This window comes from Cinclus cinclus, chromosome 10 (genome assembly GCF_963662255.1).
Source record: "Cinclus cinclus chromosome 10, bCinCin1.1, whole genome shotgun sequence".
Classification (NCBI taxonomy): Eukaryota; Metazoa; Chordata; class Aves; order Passeriformes; family Cinclidae; genus Cinclus; species Cinclus cinclus.
The window spans coordinates 20,120,975-20,137,683 of NC_085055.1; the positions used below are offsets into that span (position 1 = coordinate 20,120,975).

General features: G+C 44.3%; 1 protein-coding gene across 1 annotated transcript in view; it reads left to right on the top strand.

The window, feature by feature from the left end:
* The first annotated feature begins 4,266 nt into the window (after positions 1-4,266).
* VPS8 (VPS8 subunit of CORVET complex) overlaps positions 4,267-16,709 on the top strand; it is a 66,119-nt gene continuing 53,676 nt past the window's right edge. Inside the window, exons 1-8 of the mRNA XM_062499055.1 lie at positions 4,267-4,374; positions 5,066-5,134; positions 6,854-6,984; positions 8,395-8,488; positions 9,043-9,075; positions 10,499-10,557; positions 12,896-12,897; positions 16,309-16,433. Coding sequence (XP_062355039.1) covers positions 4,267-4,374; positions 5,066-5,134; positions 6,854-6,984; positions 8,395-8,488; positions 9,043-9,075; positions 10,499-10,557; positions 12,896-12,897; positions 16,309-16,433 — 621 coding nt within the window. The remainder of the gene's footprint in view (positions 4,375-5,065; positions 5,135-6,853; positions 6,985-8,394; positions 8,489-9,042; positions 9,076-10,498; positions 10,558-12,895; positions 12,898-16,308; positions 16,434-16,709) is intronic.

Below are 16,709 nucleotides of genomic sequence, written 5' to 3' on the forward strand. Positions count from 1 at the left end.
AGGCAAGGTGAGAAACTGTTGCTGGGGAATCAGTTGGTTTATAAAAATCCCTGTGAGAACTGGGCCTGAACGAGGTGTGCTTCAACTGGAATCCTGGGCAGGCAGATGAAGATCCTGACAAGGGGCTGTGTGTCTGGGATCCCAGTTTGGGGGCCCCAGCCAAGCCCCAGAACAACTCTCTGCAAACTGAGTCTGGGATCTCCAGGCAGCAGTGCCACTAAACAAGGGAGGAGGACTTGCCCTTGGCTGGCTGCTGCTGCCCTTTACCTTTCCATGGATCTTGTGAGACATCCCAATCAGCTGGTCAGAGATGAGAGAATCACAGTCAGAGGAGTTTCCTGAGTGCTCAGGTAATGCCTCTTTAGGCAGGTGTGTCCCTCTGGAGTGATTTGTCAATATGTTTGCAGCAACTGGGTAGTACCTGATGAATTACTGTGGCTTTTCCTGTTTTTCAATTTTCCACACAGATCAACATTACTAGCCAAGAGCTTTGGGAAGAAGTGCTGTGTCTCAGCGGACTCATTGGTAAGGGTTTGGTCAGCACACTGAATTGCTCTTGTTCTATGTTGAAAGGACACCAGGACTGTTAGGAATTATTAAGGATGTTTAGTCTCTCCATTTCCTTTACCCCGAATGGAAGAAAAAAATATTCTAACCAAGTTGAGACCAGCAGGAAGTTGTAGTCCTCTTAATTTATGTGGGACAGTCATCGTGCAATCCATGCAGTGCTGGTCCAGTCTCCACTGCTTGGAACAAGCACAAGGAACAGCCCTGGTTCCCAAGGTTCTTGGGAAAACCTCATGTGCTCTGCCTCTGTGCAGCAGTTTTCCCTGGGAAATCTGCTACCTCCAAGGTCACAGCCATGTCTATGTTTCTACTTAATACTCCTCCGCATCATTCTTAGATTGCTATTTTGTAATGTAATCCTGTCCTCTGATGCAGCATTTCAAACCTTGCAAGGGTTTCCAGTTCAGGGCTGAATCCAGCCCTTCTAGCATATGGTCTATTGGTCTGTGTCCAAACTGACTCCTTTGTACCTCGTTCTGACCCATTTTCCTGCTTGCAGTTGTCGATGTGTTTCAAGCCTGGTGTGGCCCATGCAAACCAGTAGTGAATCTGTTCCAAAAAATCAGGAATGAAGTTGGCGGTCATCTCCTGCATTTTGCTGTGGTAAGATCTCACTTGGCACTGCTTGAAATACAGTCCTCTGAAGTCTAAGGGTTGAAATCACTTATCTTTCCAGTATTTAGCCCAAACCATAGCAGTGCAGGAGTTGCAGCTGCTGGGAGTGAACCTGCCATGTACAGGAGCTTGGGTATATCTATAGGAATTCATATAATTAAGGATTTTCAGGCTTCAGCTGCTCTGTGCTTTCCAGATTTCGACTTAAGCAAGTAACATTAGACAATCATTAACAAGTTGCCTCTGATGTACAGGGAGAGGCTGAAGGGGCTGGATTTGGTCACTCTGCAGAGGAAAAAGGACAGATGTCCAGTGGGGAGAGGATGGAGAAGGCACAGACTGATGTCTGTGATGGAAAACACAGCAACAGGACAAGAGACCACAGGATAAGTTGTATCAGGGAAAGGTCCAAGTAAATAGAAGGGAAAATTATTCAGGTGAGAATGTAGGACACTGGGACAAGTTCCCAGAGTGCTGAGCAGAGCTGATTCTTGGAAAAGGTCAAAACTGACACAGCCTGGAGCAGCTTCCTGTACCACTGAGAGCAGCCCTGCCCTAAGCCAGGTCTGGGACTGGAGCCCTTCTGGGACTGAAGTCCCTCCCTGCCTCAGCCATGCGCTGACTGTGTGTTCTGGTGCCTTCCTGGCTGGTGGCAGCTCTGGACTTGAGGACAAAGTCAAGGGCAGTGAGGTTTCTCTTGGCTCAGCCCTCCCATCTCTGCTGCCACTGCTCTTCCTGGAATTTCTCAAGGTCCTCATGGGCAGGAGCCCTGAATTCACTTTTCAGGCTTTTTTTTTCTGGGATTCACCCAAGCAAGCTGCTGGGAATAGATATCACAGGAGTGTCGCTTCAGCTCCTGCAGGTGACATCTACTTGCTTGTCAGGCAGTGGAACTGAGCTGTGAGCTGGCTGTGCCCCTGGTTCTGACCAGTGTCATTTTGTCCCCTAAGTCTGGTACCCAGAGGTGTTTTCCTGTAGGCGGGGTAAGTACCAGCCAGCTGAGTGTGTCTGAGTCCAGGAACTTGTGTGTGCATCCTTCTGGAACAGAAATGCTTTTCTAGAAACACCTATTTTATTCTACATTCATTTTAGGCTGAAGTTGATTCCATTGATGCTCTGGAAAAATACAGAGGACAATGTGAGCCTGTCTTCCTCTTTTATACAGTGAGTGAAAGTATTTTTCCAGTGGTTGCATAGCAATAAACATGACCTGGTGGTGGGAACATCGGTCCTTTTGGGAGGATGTTTTATTTCTTTAATGTGTGATGGGAGTGGCAGTTTAAAATTTTATTTGCTCTGTATCTGCTGGTAATCAAATGCTGGGCAGATAAGAATATACAGCCAGTGTGCTGCCCTGTGGAGTCTTCAGGTTCAGTCTGCTGCTTTTGTAGGACCTCATTCCTCTCACAAGCTGCATTGCTTCATCCTGAGACTGATGAGGCACAAGTAAGGTTGTGGAGCACAGCAGCTCTGAGGGGAGGAGTACATATAGTGTGGGTGATGTGCTGCTGTGGGGAATTGCAGGCCCAGAGAGTACAACCTGAGCACTTGCTGACTGATTTGCTTTCCACACCTTCCAGGGAGGAGAATTAGTGGCTGTTGTAAGAGGAGCAGATGCACCATTGCTGCAAAAGACCATCCTGAAACAGCTGGCAGGGGAGAGGAAGGTTTTAAGTGGAAGAGAGCCTCTGGTGGTAATGGGTCACTGAAGCTTCAAACACCTGTAGATGTGCATGCAAGAGGAGAGGTTCAGCTCCCCAGAGCCAGCATAGCTCTAAAGCAGAGCCACTTCTTCCAAAAATCCCCTCCCCTGCCCAGCCAACCTCCCAAGCTACTACCACTGGGACTGGCTTTGTGTGTGTGGCTAAAGTGATGACATTTCTGAGGAGCAAAACTGTCTTACCTGTGTGTGACCTGCTGCTCCTAAGGCATCTCTAAAGCCTGCAGTTCTCTGCTGATGTTGCTGGCCTGTTCCTAGGAATGCTTTTCCCCCAGCTCTTGCTGTCCACTGACTGACAGCTCAGCAGGTAACCCTGGACAGCAGATCCTCTGCTGTCCCTGCTGAGCTGACCCGGCCCAGGACAGCAGGAAGGCTGTTCCTGCTCAGGGAGAGGTAGGATGTGGGGCCCTGCCTGGCACCTGGAGGGTGTGTGCGGGATGTTCCTGGCTCAGCCATGTGCTCTTGCTGCTAGGTGCCAGACAGAGCCTCGTCCAGAGAGCAGGGAAGCACAGCTCCACTTCAGGAGGAACAACAGGAAGGGCTAACAGGTAAGGCAAGGCACAGGTGTAGAATGTTCTCTGTGCCTTGAGTTGGCACCTTTAATAGCTGGAACCTTCAGCAGGGATTCAGCTGCTGCTGGGACACCAGAGTGGCCATTCCTCCACCTGGGCACATGGAGAGAGTCACCTTGGAAGACAAACAAGCATAGATTAGGTGTCTGGCATTGTGAAACTGGGGTTATTTATCCTTACAATGTGTTTTATCTGATATTTGACCCCCCTTGCTTTCTGTCCTGGCAAGGGCTCTTGGTGACCCCACATGGCTTTCTGTTTCCAGGCGGTTTTTAAAAGCAAACACAGATGCTTGAGCTCCAAATGTGCTTATACCACCTCCTGCCGTGTCTAAAATTAGCCACGAATTCCCAAAGGCTTTAGCCTCTTCTCCTAAAAGGGACAATTTTTCTTGGCTTTGCTGGGACAATGTTGCATCCTAGCCCCGCGCACCCCAAATCTTAGGCTCCAGAATGTGGGAATCGAAGCAAAACCCTCCTGGCTTTAGCTGAAGCACCATGGGATGAAGGGGCATGAGGGATGTGGGTCTCTGCCTCTCCTTTCTGCACCTATTGTAAATTTTGTCCATTTTCTTCCCTCGGAGGCTGACGCACCCTTCGAGTCCGGAAGAACAACCGCAGTCGTGGAGCAGATGCGCGTTGTTTCAATAAATACGAGATTTCCGTGTGGCTCCCTTCCCTTGGTGTCCCCCGCGCGCGGTCCCTTTAAGGCAGGGGCGGCCCCGCCGCGCTGCGGCTGCGTGGGGAGGAGGCCGCGCCCGCGGGTTCGAGTCCCGGCGGAGCCGGCCCGGCCATGGCCGCGGCCCTCGAGCCAGGGGAGGCCGAGCCGTGCCCGGAGCCTCCCGTGCACCGGCTGAGCGTGGCGGAGCTCGACCGTGAGCTGGACTCTCGCAGCGAGCTGGTGCGTCCCGAACCGCCGCGGAGGCCGCGCCTGCCCGGGCGCTTCCCGCAGGGCCGAGGGAGGGGCGGTGGGTCCGTGAGACACGCGAGGGACGGTCGGAGCCCTCACGGATGCCCGTGAGGGAGGCTCGGTGGGTGTTTCACACAGACACCTGTGAGAGAGAGTTGGCGAGTCCCTCCACACTCGTGTGATCCTGTGAGGGAGGGTCCGCGCTTCCCTTCACACGGACACCTGTGAGGGAGGGTCCCAGGTTGATCTGTGCCAGTTCCAATATGGTATCATGGCTCGCTGTCACTGTAATTTACATACTTTTCGTGTGCTTCACCGTATACAGGGAAAAAAAAAAAAAGCAACCCCCAAAGTTCTGTATGGTGGGTGCCTTATGTAGCAGGTACAGAGTCAATGATTTAATTTCTCATTTGCTGCAATACCCTTTATAGTGCAATAGCGTGTTTATTCTCAGAACATCAGAAGTGTTCTGTGACTGTTTCTGGAAGTAAGTCTCACACAGCCTCCAAGAAGGAAATATTTTCCTAACTCAACCAGGTGAAACTGTATGACCCTGCCCTCGGAGCTCTTGCCTGCCTTTCCTGAGAGGCGTGTGTGCACAGCTGCTTTTGATGTGGCTTTAATTATGGTTTGGAAAACAGAGTAGGCAACCTAAACTCAGGTTGTGGTTTCTGATGTACAGATTGACGACAAAGAATTTGACATTCCTCAAGTTGATACCCCTCCAACGCTGGAGAGCATATTAAATGAGGTGAGTGAACCACCGGACAGGGGAGGGGTCAGGTGAGGCAGCACATTCTCCTCTTCCTCTACTCTTACTGTGTTTTTCTTGGAAAGCAAAGTTGTAGAGCCTCATGGTTTCCTGGTTTCCTGATGCTGATAGCTAGCAGGTGCATACTCAGTGGAGTAATTGCTCTACAGTGTATGATATGGAATTTTGGTTTTTCCTTTTGATTGAAATATCCACAGCTGTAGCATAAAAGGCTTTCATCAAGTCCAAGCACATTCATCTGTAGATCTGGAGAGTCACCTGAAGTCTAGACAGCCTATTAAAGGTCAGAGTCACCAAAAAGCTTTTTTTACCTAAAAGTAATTGCAGAGTATTCAGAATAGTTCTGAAGTTGTGGGAGGAGATGAGACCTAAATTCTTTACAGCTTCGTTTGTGTTGTTCCTTTCACATATGTAGCTCTCTGGCAGGAGCAGTGAACAGTCTCAGCATATGATGTTACCTGTGGTATACCTTCCAGGGGAGATCTGACTCTGTCTCACTTGTATCCAACTCAGTGTATTTCTTCAGTAGCTGTGTGAGTGCACAATCCTTAGAAATGCAAAGAAGGGCATGCAAGTAAAGATAAACTTCAAGAAAACAAGCTTTTTAACAAAATGAGAAGATTGGTGGCTGGATTGCTAGGAAGCTAGTGTGAAGGGGAAATGAGCCTGCCAGGGTTGCAGTTCTTTTAAAAACCTGCATTAAAAACACAGGTATAAGGTGTCCCTAACAGAGACAGTCTAGAAACAAGAGGAATAGTAGGGGTAGCTACATTCTGTTTCCACTGGTGCCTTGAGTAGTGGAAGTTTAGTGAATTTTGGGTTGTCTCAAACTGTAAGGACATGCAGTGACATTCATGTCAGAGGAGTAGATTCCAAGTCTTAAACTTGAGAGGTAATAATGAAGAAAATCTAGTTCAGTGCAGACAAAGTTTTATTGCAGTATCTCAGTAAATGTAGGATGGGAATTACTGGCAAAACATCTTCTGGAAAAGATATTGACAGAGAAGAATGGCCTGAGCCAAAAAGACAAACAGCTGCAGTTCAGAAACAGCTGTTTAATGAGCACAGGGCCTCCAGGTGTGAGTGAAATGAGGGGCAGCAGCTCTGCTCCCTGCTCATTTGGCATCAGCTGGGGGGTTGTGTTGGTCCCTCTGGCTTTGTGCTGAGGCACCAACAGGAGCTGCACTGGTTTTAGAGCACATCAGGGAGAATGGCTTTTTGAAAAACTCTAGTAAAAAATTCCAGGTGAAGACTGAATGGGGAGAGAGATTGCAAACAGAAGAGATGAGAAAACAGCAAAATCAACTCTCATGGCAGCTGGAGGGGCTTCTGGACTCTTAGTGCCACTTGGTGAAGTGCTGGAGTATATGATGATAATTCTAGGCCTTCTCTTGGCAGTTTGGAGACTTGGAAACAGCTCTGTTAAAGGTCAATTAAAGTTTTGATGGATATTTGGGGAAGAAAGGTTAGTTGACTTGTTCTCCAGCCCACTTCTGTGATTTTTGTGAATTCTGGAAACTGGGTCTTCCACAGAATCAGCCCAGTAAGGTAATAGAGAGTTCTGGCTTTTAAACATGAGGCTTTCTTGTCCTCTCCTTCTCCATTTCCCTGCTGAATGGATGCTGCTTTGCTGGTGTTTCAGTTGTGCTGTTGTGCTCTTTAAACATTTAGCAAGCTCTGGTGATTCTCGCCCTCCAGACTGATGATGAAGAAGAGTCTTTCATTTTGGAGGATCCCTTTCTCTTGAACATTGATAACACAGATACACACTCCTATGACACCTCTTCAGTGGCCAGCTCTGACAGTGGGGACAGGACACACCTGAAAAGGTACTGCAGCCTCATGCCCACAAACCATTTGTGATGGGGTACTGCTTACATCCCTTAGAAACAAATCCTCCTTTTTTCACAAAACACTGTTATTCCTCCAGGACCACGTAGGCAAAGATGGGATTTGTAGTTGCACTGAGGCTGTTTGAGCAATAATGGCATGTTATGGGAGATGGATTATTTAAATTTCTGCAATTTTTAATGGAATCTTTAAAGCACTGAATCATGATGACTCTAAAGAAAATATTTCAATGGGGTGTCCAACCTAGTCTGGAAACAGCTAGTGGTTATTTGTAAAAGGCAACTACTGTCCTTTGAGTAGACTGCTAATGTTGACATCTAGTATGTGTGATAATTAGCTCTAATAATGCTGATGTGTGTAATTAATTACTCAAATGATGGCCTGAGCCACTCCCATGGCTGCCTTGTGTGCCGTGAGCAGTTGCACGGTATATAAACACTCTGAAGTTTGACGGTTTATGTTGGCATGTGGAGGTGTACAGACTCTCTGTCCCTTCTTTTTTCAAATAAGATTGTTTGTAACTGAGGGAAATGTTACCTGGAGTGGTTTAAACTTCTTCCAGTACAGGGTGTGCAGAAAACTCTGGAGGTGTTCCTGTCACTTTGGGTAAGGCTGGTTGCCATGGTTATGGGTCCTTAGCCATAATAGGAGCTACTAACAACATGTTTGATGAACCTCTCTGGGAGCTGCTTGCTTCTGCACCTCTGGAGAGAGAAGAACCCAATGTTTCCCTGTTTGTTTTGGGAATTTGGCTGCCTAGTGGTGTAAACTTAGCAACAAAATTGCAGCTTTGCTGGGGAATTTCCCTGTCCTGGCTGCTGGAGTTCACCACTGCTGTTTTGAAATAACTGCTCCTGCACTAGTTAGTTTTTAAAGACATTTTCTTTACCAGAAGCACTTAAGCTTTCATATTATGTGAGCTGTGTATTAATTGAAGGCACTTCTTTACCATACACCCAGTTTCCCTAGGGGTCTGTATTCTGGTAATGAGCCTTTTCCAATTGTGCATTTTCTGTAGATACACACCTTTACAGGCTTAAACTTTGTCTCACTGAAAGAGCTGAAGCGTTGCTTTCAGCACATGTTCGTGAATTCTAAGGCTTGCAGATATGTGCTTGAAACTGACCATTTGTTTAAAGAACTATGTTTGTTTTTTTTACTCCAGGAGATGAGTTGAAATCAAACTGTGGGTAGGCACAGCAAGGCAGAGCAGGCTTTGTTGATTATCTCATGTCTTATTGCATTCTGTGGCCCCAAGAAGAAGAATGCAAACTGCATAAGTTACAGGTGTATGCAGAATTTACCTGCTGGCTTAGCTGTGGGTTAGGCAAAGTTCCAAGCCCTTATTCTGCTCTAATGTTTTTTTGGTTTGTTTCTTAATTCCTTAGAAAGAAAAAACTCCCAGATTCTCTCTCACTCCATGGATCAGTGATACGGCTCTCACTCCTGAAAGGAATTTCTGCCCAAATAGTGTCTGCAGCAGTAAGTGTCATCTTCTGGGCACCTCCACTAAGAAAAATTTCAAGCTCTTTTGGTATGTGTGGGGGTGTGTGTGTGTGATCTCCTGTCTGGACTTACTGTTAGTTCTGTGTAACTCCATGTTTGGGGCATAAACTAGTAACCAGTAGTCAGTCCCCAAGCAGCAATGAATCAGGGCTTAGCTGACTTGGTGCAGCAGTAGTAGGGTCATTTTTAGCACTGGTTCGTGTTATTGGATGTTCATGAAACTTGATGGGAAATGTTCATATTACATGAAAGTGTGATTGAAGGTGCTGGAACTGGGTTTGCTCAGTGCTTGCAGTAGGCCCTTGGCTCCTTGAGAAGATCTCAGTAACTTTCAGATGGAATTACAGGATGTTCTGCCTCCTCTCTATTTCTGGGTGTTTCTAGCCAGTGGGTCCTTCACTCTGTCTGCCCTGGTGTGGCCATTAAAATGCAGCTGGTGTTGATTTTTCTGTGTGTTGTAGTTGTTCTAATTATTAGACATGCACAGTCTGGGAGTTGTGTCTCACTCATGGGTTCTCCTGTTTCTCCAGGACAAAGTGGATGCTGGCTTGCCCACTGCAATTGTAAGTATTGTCATAATTTTCAAGGACTGTATATTTAGTTTTCATGCCAATTTGTTAAAGCAGTAATTTAAGACAGCTGATAAATGCATCTTCCTTGACTTTTCAAGTGTGAGGAGTGGGAGGAGCAGCATGGATGCCCTGGGGCAGAGTCCAGCCTTCTTTCACTGCCCAGCTGCCCCTCTGCTGAGTGAGCCCCACACCCTCCCTTTGTTATACCATCACCAGGGCTTCTTAGCTGAGCACCTGACCCGTCCCCATCTGTTGACCACACTGAATTTCCCCAAGTGTTTCCTCTTTGCCAGTTATTGCTTTGACTCCTAACAATTTTTTATACAAACTTAAACTTGAGTGCTCCAAGTGATGGGTTCAAAATCTGTCTATGTCCAAAGTATTAAGTGAAAGGCTGAAGGATACTCCTGCTTAGCAATTTGCATCAAAATTGTTGAAGTTAAGCATGCTAATCATGTCTAAATGTGTCAGAAGTGAAAGTGCTTATAGACAAATGAGAAGTGAAACATTTCAATGAGGTGAAATACAGTCAGTATTTGTTTTTTCCCCGTGAAGTGAGTTTTAATGCTTTAAAAAGGAGCTGAAGATGTGCTCAGTCACTTAGGCTGTAGTAATAGCAGCCCTAAGAAAATGTTTTTGTTTAAAAAATAAAAGGAAAAAGTCACTTCTAAGGCAAAAGGCTGTGCAGTGAAGTTGGAAACATGCTATGACTGATATGTAGAATGTGTAGTACAAAAATGTATATTTCTACATATAGAAAAAAATCTGTACTTACACATTCAGACATTATGGCATTTGAAATATTTTAATCCAACTTAGACTTGCTGAGAAATAAAAAGTAGAACAAGTTGAATGTATCCTACAGCATTATGTGATTTCTATTAAGTTTTATTTTGTTGAGTGTAGGTTTGCAAGTGCGGTAGGATCTTAGAGGATATGTTTAATAGGATTTGTTTAATTCCCCATGGAAAGAAATTGGAGTCTCTGGCTTGCTGTGGACTACTCTTCAGGAAACCAGCACTGGCCAGGGTTTTAGAAGAGTTCAGATATGGAAGTAGCAGCTGATTTAGGATAAAATGCCAAGTATTTATACTCAGCAACTACACCAAAAGAATGAGACTGACTTTAGAGAGATGGAATTTTGCTGTGGGTACCACTCTGAGCATTTGAATTTCAAACAGAAGAGGAAAAAACAGCCCTCAGATGTTGAGATAATCTGTGTGATGGTTGTGTAGTAACTGTGTGTTCAGGTGTAGTGGCTGTCTGTCTTCATGTAGGAATTCTGCTTGTCACTTATAAATTGAAAAAGTTGTAACCTTTGAAATCTTCCCCTTTTGGCAAACTTCACTTAATAAGTGGTGGATTTGTGAATGATGTTTCTTCTGTTTTCAATCTTCCTGTATGACTCTTTCAGGCAGCATCAAATCTGATAGCAGTGGGGACTTCCCATGGGTTAGCACTGATATTTGGTAAGTTAAAAATAAGCTTTGGACTTTTTTTGCATTTTAATGATCTTAAAAATTGCAAACAAAAGCCAAAAAACGCCAGCCTGATTTATAACTGCAGGCTGGGTTTCTTCTGAGGTGCTCTTTGTGCTAAATGTGTTTTACTTTCAGTAAAGAAATGAAGCAGAAGTAATATTTGTCATCCTTATTCATGTTTCTTCTGCATTGTTGGGGTTTGGCACTTTGATGTTGAGAAATTTAGCCATGTGGGAATTGTCTAGAGAATCTTTTCTATGTTTGAATAGAAAATACTCTGTATTCATGTGAAAGAGACCACAGCCTGTATACAATCATCATCAGTAATAATCTTCTGCTCTATGTGCAAGTAGGTGTCAGCTTTATGGAAGTTGTGTTCCCTGGGCAGTGGAGCTTCTGACCCCTGGCTGCCTGCAGACCTGTGCCATGGGTGTCTCCTTTCCTGCCCTTCCCCCTGCACCAGGCAGGCACCTCTGGGTCCCTTCATTCTGTCATTCTGTTCTTCCTCCCATCACCAAACTTTCTTACAAGGTTTTCTGAGCTTGTGCCTCAGAATAGCTCTTGAACTGTTTCCAGTCACATTCAAGTTTTGTGCCCTTTGTCTGTGTAGCACCCAGTTCTTATCCAGTTTAGAAATTTCAGTGTATTTATTGAGTTGAAATTGTTGGAGACCAAAAGTTACAGGGGACGGGGTACTCCAGAGAGATGGGGAAGACTGACAGTGCAAGACTCACCTTCCTGGGTATTTAGACATTAAACTATTTGATGTCATTTGCTTAATCCAGTATTGAAACAGTTCTGCTCCCTGAAGGAAAGGTGGGTTGAAGTGAGACTCGGATCCCTCCCAGAGGCGCTGGGTAAGAGGCAGTGGACCAAGCTGCACTTAGGGGAGCTCTGATGAAGATTTTTATCCTAAGGGTGTTGAAGCATTAGATAAGAGTTGAGACAGGTTGTGCAGTCTCTTTGCTTGGGGATATTCAAAATTCAGCAAAGCCCTGAGCTGGCTGGTCTCTTTGACCTTGCTTGGAGCAGCAGGACTGGGCCGGAGGCCTCCATGCACAGCTCCCTTACAGTTGAAGTTACTCCATGAGTCTGTGTTGTAATTTAAAACTAATGAGGAACGGAAGTACAGTTTTGTTTCAGGATGCTTCCTGGATGTTTATTCTCTGCTGAATTCCTTCAGTTCTGTAACTAAAACTTGGGCATTGACCCCAGTGCTCTCAGATCTATCTAGAGAGAGAGAGAAATCCTGGCAGAGTAGGGCTCTAGAAGGCGTTCTTGTGTGCAAAGAGAGGATTGGAGGTCTGGTTTGGGTTTATTCTAAAATTTAAACCAAGACTAAATTTCTGTAGACCAGTCAGTATCTGTACTTTTTTTTACTAGATGTGTGAATTCAAGTCAGACTTAGTCCCTGAAGGTTTGTAAGGTGTGTGCAGTGTTTATACTGTAAAATGGGAACATAGCATCTTTTTTGCATGCAAAAATGTAGGTCCATTTTCTGGTTGAATGAATTTCTTTGAATTGTTGTTGCTAACACATTTTTTAACTTGTTTTTCTTTCTGAAATATATTTTATTTCAGCTAATTTGTCTCTCCTTTTAAGTCCACCTGTACTCATGACTTGTCTGCTCTGTCCTTATAGAAGACTTGGGAAACTTTTTGTTCTGCTTTTGTGAATGCTTTTGTTGACTCTGAAACATTATCACAGGACAGTTCTCAGGTTGCATGTGCAGTATTGAAAGTCAAACTTTCCTTCTGGAAAAATTCTGACATCCTGGAAGTGTTGCAGAAGAGATAGTAGGAAGGGATGTCTGGAGGCCTGGAGATGCTCTCCTCTGGTACCTGCTCCAGGGCCATAATCTGGCAGGGGGAGAAAATCCTCATGACCCATCTAAACCTCTGCGTCTGCTATTTCTGGGATTTGCTGCTTGTTACATGATCTGGTAGGAATGGGAAGGGTTGTTGCTCTCAGTTTTTAGCTATCTTTCAGGTAGTTAGTGTATCTGCCATTTGATGCTTGGTTACCACATTTGGATAATGACAGGTTTTTTATGTCTTAGGGAAATGACCCTTAGCTTGTTACTAGGACTGTGCTAGCTTGGGGGATTTTATTTTTCATTTTTGATATAAAGGAGGGCCATCTTTTTGCCAAAATCTTTCTGAAAGTTGTTTGGAGTTGTGAATGTTGTGCAAAGGAACATTTATGCTGTGTGCCATGCCTTGGCTTGAGGACTGCTAGCTAGAGTGGAGTGGTGCTCTCCCAACAAGCCTACAGCAATACACAAATACTCTTCGGAGATTTTCTTTATCCATTTTTCTAGATGAGCAAAGAGGTTTCATGCTACTCAAACACTAAGACTTAAACACAACTCAGTGAAATGCATCATTTTTCGTGAAGTCTTGTTCCTTACAAAAAAATTCTGTGTAGCTAAGCTTTGTTTTGATTAATGTGGTACAGCTCTTTATTTTCTCTGTTGGTTGTAAGCCTTATGGTGAGTGTCCTGAGTCTCTAAATTTTGGGTTTGTTTTTTTTTTTTTTTGTTTTAATTAATGGGGAGTTGATTTACTGCCTGGTGGTAACTGAGTGGAAGTAGTTTTACCAGTTATATTACAGTGAACGTCCAGTTTTATTTCCTCTCGAATTTGTATTTTTTGGTCTTCAATGCAATGAAGTTCAAATTTATAAGCTCACTTTTTAAACTAACCTAGTTTTAGAACACTAACCATCACAGCATCATTTATTGAATAAATCAGGAGGAGGAACATTAAACAAAGGAAACACTCAGCAAAATCTGAAGTTTCTCTGTCTTTGGAGATTGTCACATATGTGCTGTTCACTGCTTCACTCCTTCCTTTTATATTGATTTCTGGCTTTTTCTCTCTTCTTTTGGCCCTTTCTGTGTGGACTGAAAGGCAAAGGTACAGTACCACTGCTGTGTGCATGTCCCTGCATGACCAGCCCTTGTGCTGCCCAGGTTGCATGTTGTCTGTGCCAGGATTTCAGGGGCAGTGAGGCAGTGCAGGAACCCCTCGGTGGCTGATGCTGCTGGGAACTGCTTAGTGGGTGCATGTGCACTGCACGCTCCCGAATTCTCCAGGCAGGGACAGTAGAGGAGCAGGTAAACATGATTTTTATAATGTCCTAGGGCAGCAGGTCCACAGCTGTTTGTAAAGGTGTTGCACTGGGGCAGGACAAGGCTCTTCCATGACATCACCATCCACCCAGAGCATTTCATGGCACTGTACCTAATAAAGTTAATAGTGTGTAAGTAATTCTGCAGAAAATCAAGCAGGTCTTTCAAACTCAGGAAAATCAGGGCATAAGGAGAAGATCTTGATGAAAACGTGGTGATCTGAGCAGTATCAGCTTCTGCAGTGCTATGCTCATATCTTTGGTTTGAAAAATTACTTCTTTCACATTCACAAACTTGTCTTTATTCTGTATGTGCAGAACTGTATTTAAGCACCATCTCATTTTTACTTCAGATTGTGAGCAGCACAGAAAATTTTCAGATGAACTGCCTTATATAAATTGGAAAACTCAAACCATTTTTTGACAATTGATATCCACCTTTGTTTCCAGCATTTGGCAAAAGCTTTTTATGTTTAATCCTAAATGTACCTTACTTGCAAGCTGATAATACAAGTCTGGAAAATCATCAGATCAGCTTTTCTAACATTTTGCTTTTGTCTGTTTTTATTGCTTTGCCATCTTATTAGTAGAAGCTCATTGATTTTCTGATCTGGATTTTTCTTGAAGTAATTTTGTCCGTATTATAGATGATTTTTTTAAAAAACATTTTGTCTGATGGCTCTTACTATGTGTCATCTTTTGACTGTCTGAAAGCAAGAAAAAGTACTGGACTGGTCATACAGATCAATTTTGGGATTCAACGAGGGTCTTGTTTGTTTTGAATTGACATTGAAGGTGAGGGAAAGAGAAAATGGCTTTTGAAAGTTCCTGTGGGGATACATATAAAGATGTAAAACCTTTTCAGAGAAAACTGTGGAAGATTCTCCTTTTTCCTGCCTGAGACAAAACAGGTTATTGATTGAGTCACTGACAGGCTTAGGCTGAAGTGGAAGGTACTTCCATGAATGAAGAAGCCAATCACCTTTAATATAAGGAGCTGCAGTATTCCCCTATTTTCAAACAGGTTTTTATGGTTAGCAGGTAGTATTTTTGTAAATGAACTGCATTTCCTGGCCTCTGGATCTTGACACCATTTGGAGAAGTTCTCTCTGTGAAACTTGTTTTCCAGCTGTAGCTGTGTTTTCTCTGAACTTCCATGGAAATCTTTCATAATTCATCTTTTTCCTTGGCCTGTTCTGATCTGTGTTGTGAACAGCCCTGTCACAGCGATATCAAGGTGTGTCCTAGCAGCATGGCCAAGAATCTTTTTTTCTTCACCCTGAGCAGTGCTGTAGGGTAATCCAGGAGTTCAGCTGTTGCTCTTGCTGGTGTTTATTTCTGAACTCCACTCATGCCTCTTCATACAGGTGGGATTGGAAAGGTGAGTCCCACTCTTGTCTGTCTGAGCAGACTGATAGATGCATCACTTTGGGCAAGAAATACAGAGTGTGCATCCATGCTCTGTGTCACAGCCAACACTTTGCTAGCAGTGCTGCAGCTTGGAGAAACATGTCCCATGTCTTGGGTACATCTTCCAGAGTGTTTCTGGTGCTCAGCTCTGTTGCCTTGATCCAGTCCTTTCCTTTGCTTGCTCAGGGTGAATCCTGCACACAGTGTTATTGTGGTGTTTCTGATGTATTTCATATTCCTGTAGTCTTCATTCCAATAGCTCTCACAAAGCATCTTTTCCCACTCCCTTGCTCAAAAGGAGGACAGAAGTGGAGACAGGTGGAAAAAGCAGCTCCAGAACATTTTTTTCTTAGCTTTTGAGAGCAATGCACTAAAGACAGGCAGAGGGTTCTCATCCAAACTCATGATGAGCAGCATCTTGTAAAGTGCTTGTGAGTCTCTCATGGTGAGAGCCTCCAAGAACTTGGCAGACAGAGGTGCCCATGGTTTGTGGAGGAATGGGCAGGGCATGGCCCTGCAGCAGTGCAGTCCCTGTGGAGTCCCTGCGAGTAGTGGCACTTCCTTTGAAGCAGCCTGTGGCTCAGGGAGAGAGTTCCTTTATAGAATAAGAGCTGAGTGCTCCAGAACTCATTGGGTATTTTAACTGTGCAGCTTGGAGACAAAAGTGCCTTCTCCTTCCAGCCTTTGGCCTTTAGCAACAAAACTAAGGAGTAAAATTACAACATAAGAATAAAATTATGACATAAAATTGCACTTACCAGAACCTCTGTGGAGTTTTGTAGTTGATGTTCATGTGCAGAAATACAAGGCTCAGAAGGTAAATTAATTTTGTCATCTTAGTTGCTAAAACTTAAGCACCATTGCAGAATAATAAAAGGAAAGCTAGATACTGCTTTGATTTTTCTAGTAGTTTCCTTTTCAGTATGTAATACCTCAGCATTTCTGTATTTCCTGTCCCTGGTTTGTACTTCTAAAAATCATTTTTGTATTTCTCTGCAAGACAGTGTCCCACTCTTTCTGTTCTAACATGAGCTCTCATCTTGTAACCATTTTTACCTTGTAAACCCCTTTTTAAAAGAACTTAACTGTAAGTCTGTGAATTGTTAATGTACCCCAGGTGAATTGTATGTGTAAATAATTTCATTATATTAATTTTAACCATTGCTCTTCCTTTAATTTTTTACCAATTGTTCTGCTCCAGATCAGAACCAGGCTCTCCGGCTGTGTCTGGGCAGCACTGCGGTTGGGGCCCAGTACGGGGCCATCTCTGCTCTCAGCATCAACAATGACTGTTCCAGGCTGCTCTGTGGCTTTGCAAAAGGACAGGTAATTCCCAAAGGATGAGCTGCTCCAGTGCTCTGTCCTGAGAGGCTCCTGGAGGAGCCAGCAGCTCCAAACCAAGCCCATTCAGTCTGTAGCTGTGTGTTGGCCTGTTTAGTGCTCAGGAGCAGCACACATGGCTTGATGTGCCCAGAGCTTTTTGAGGCAGCCAATTCCTGCTGAATCAGGTTTTTGTGGAGGAAGTGAATAATGCAGAATATAGCAAAGGGTTCAATTAATTTTTGACATAATTCCTGTTAAACTGAAATGTTCAATGTCTTA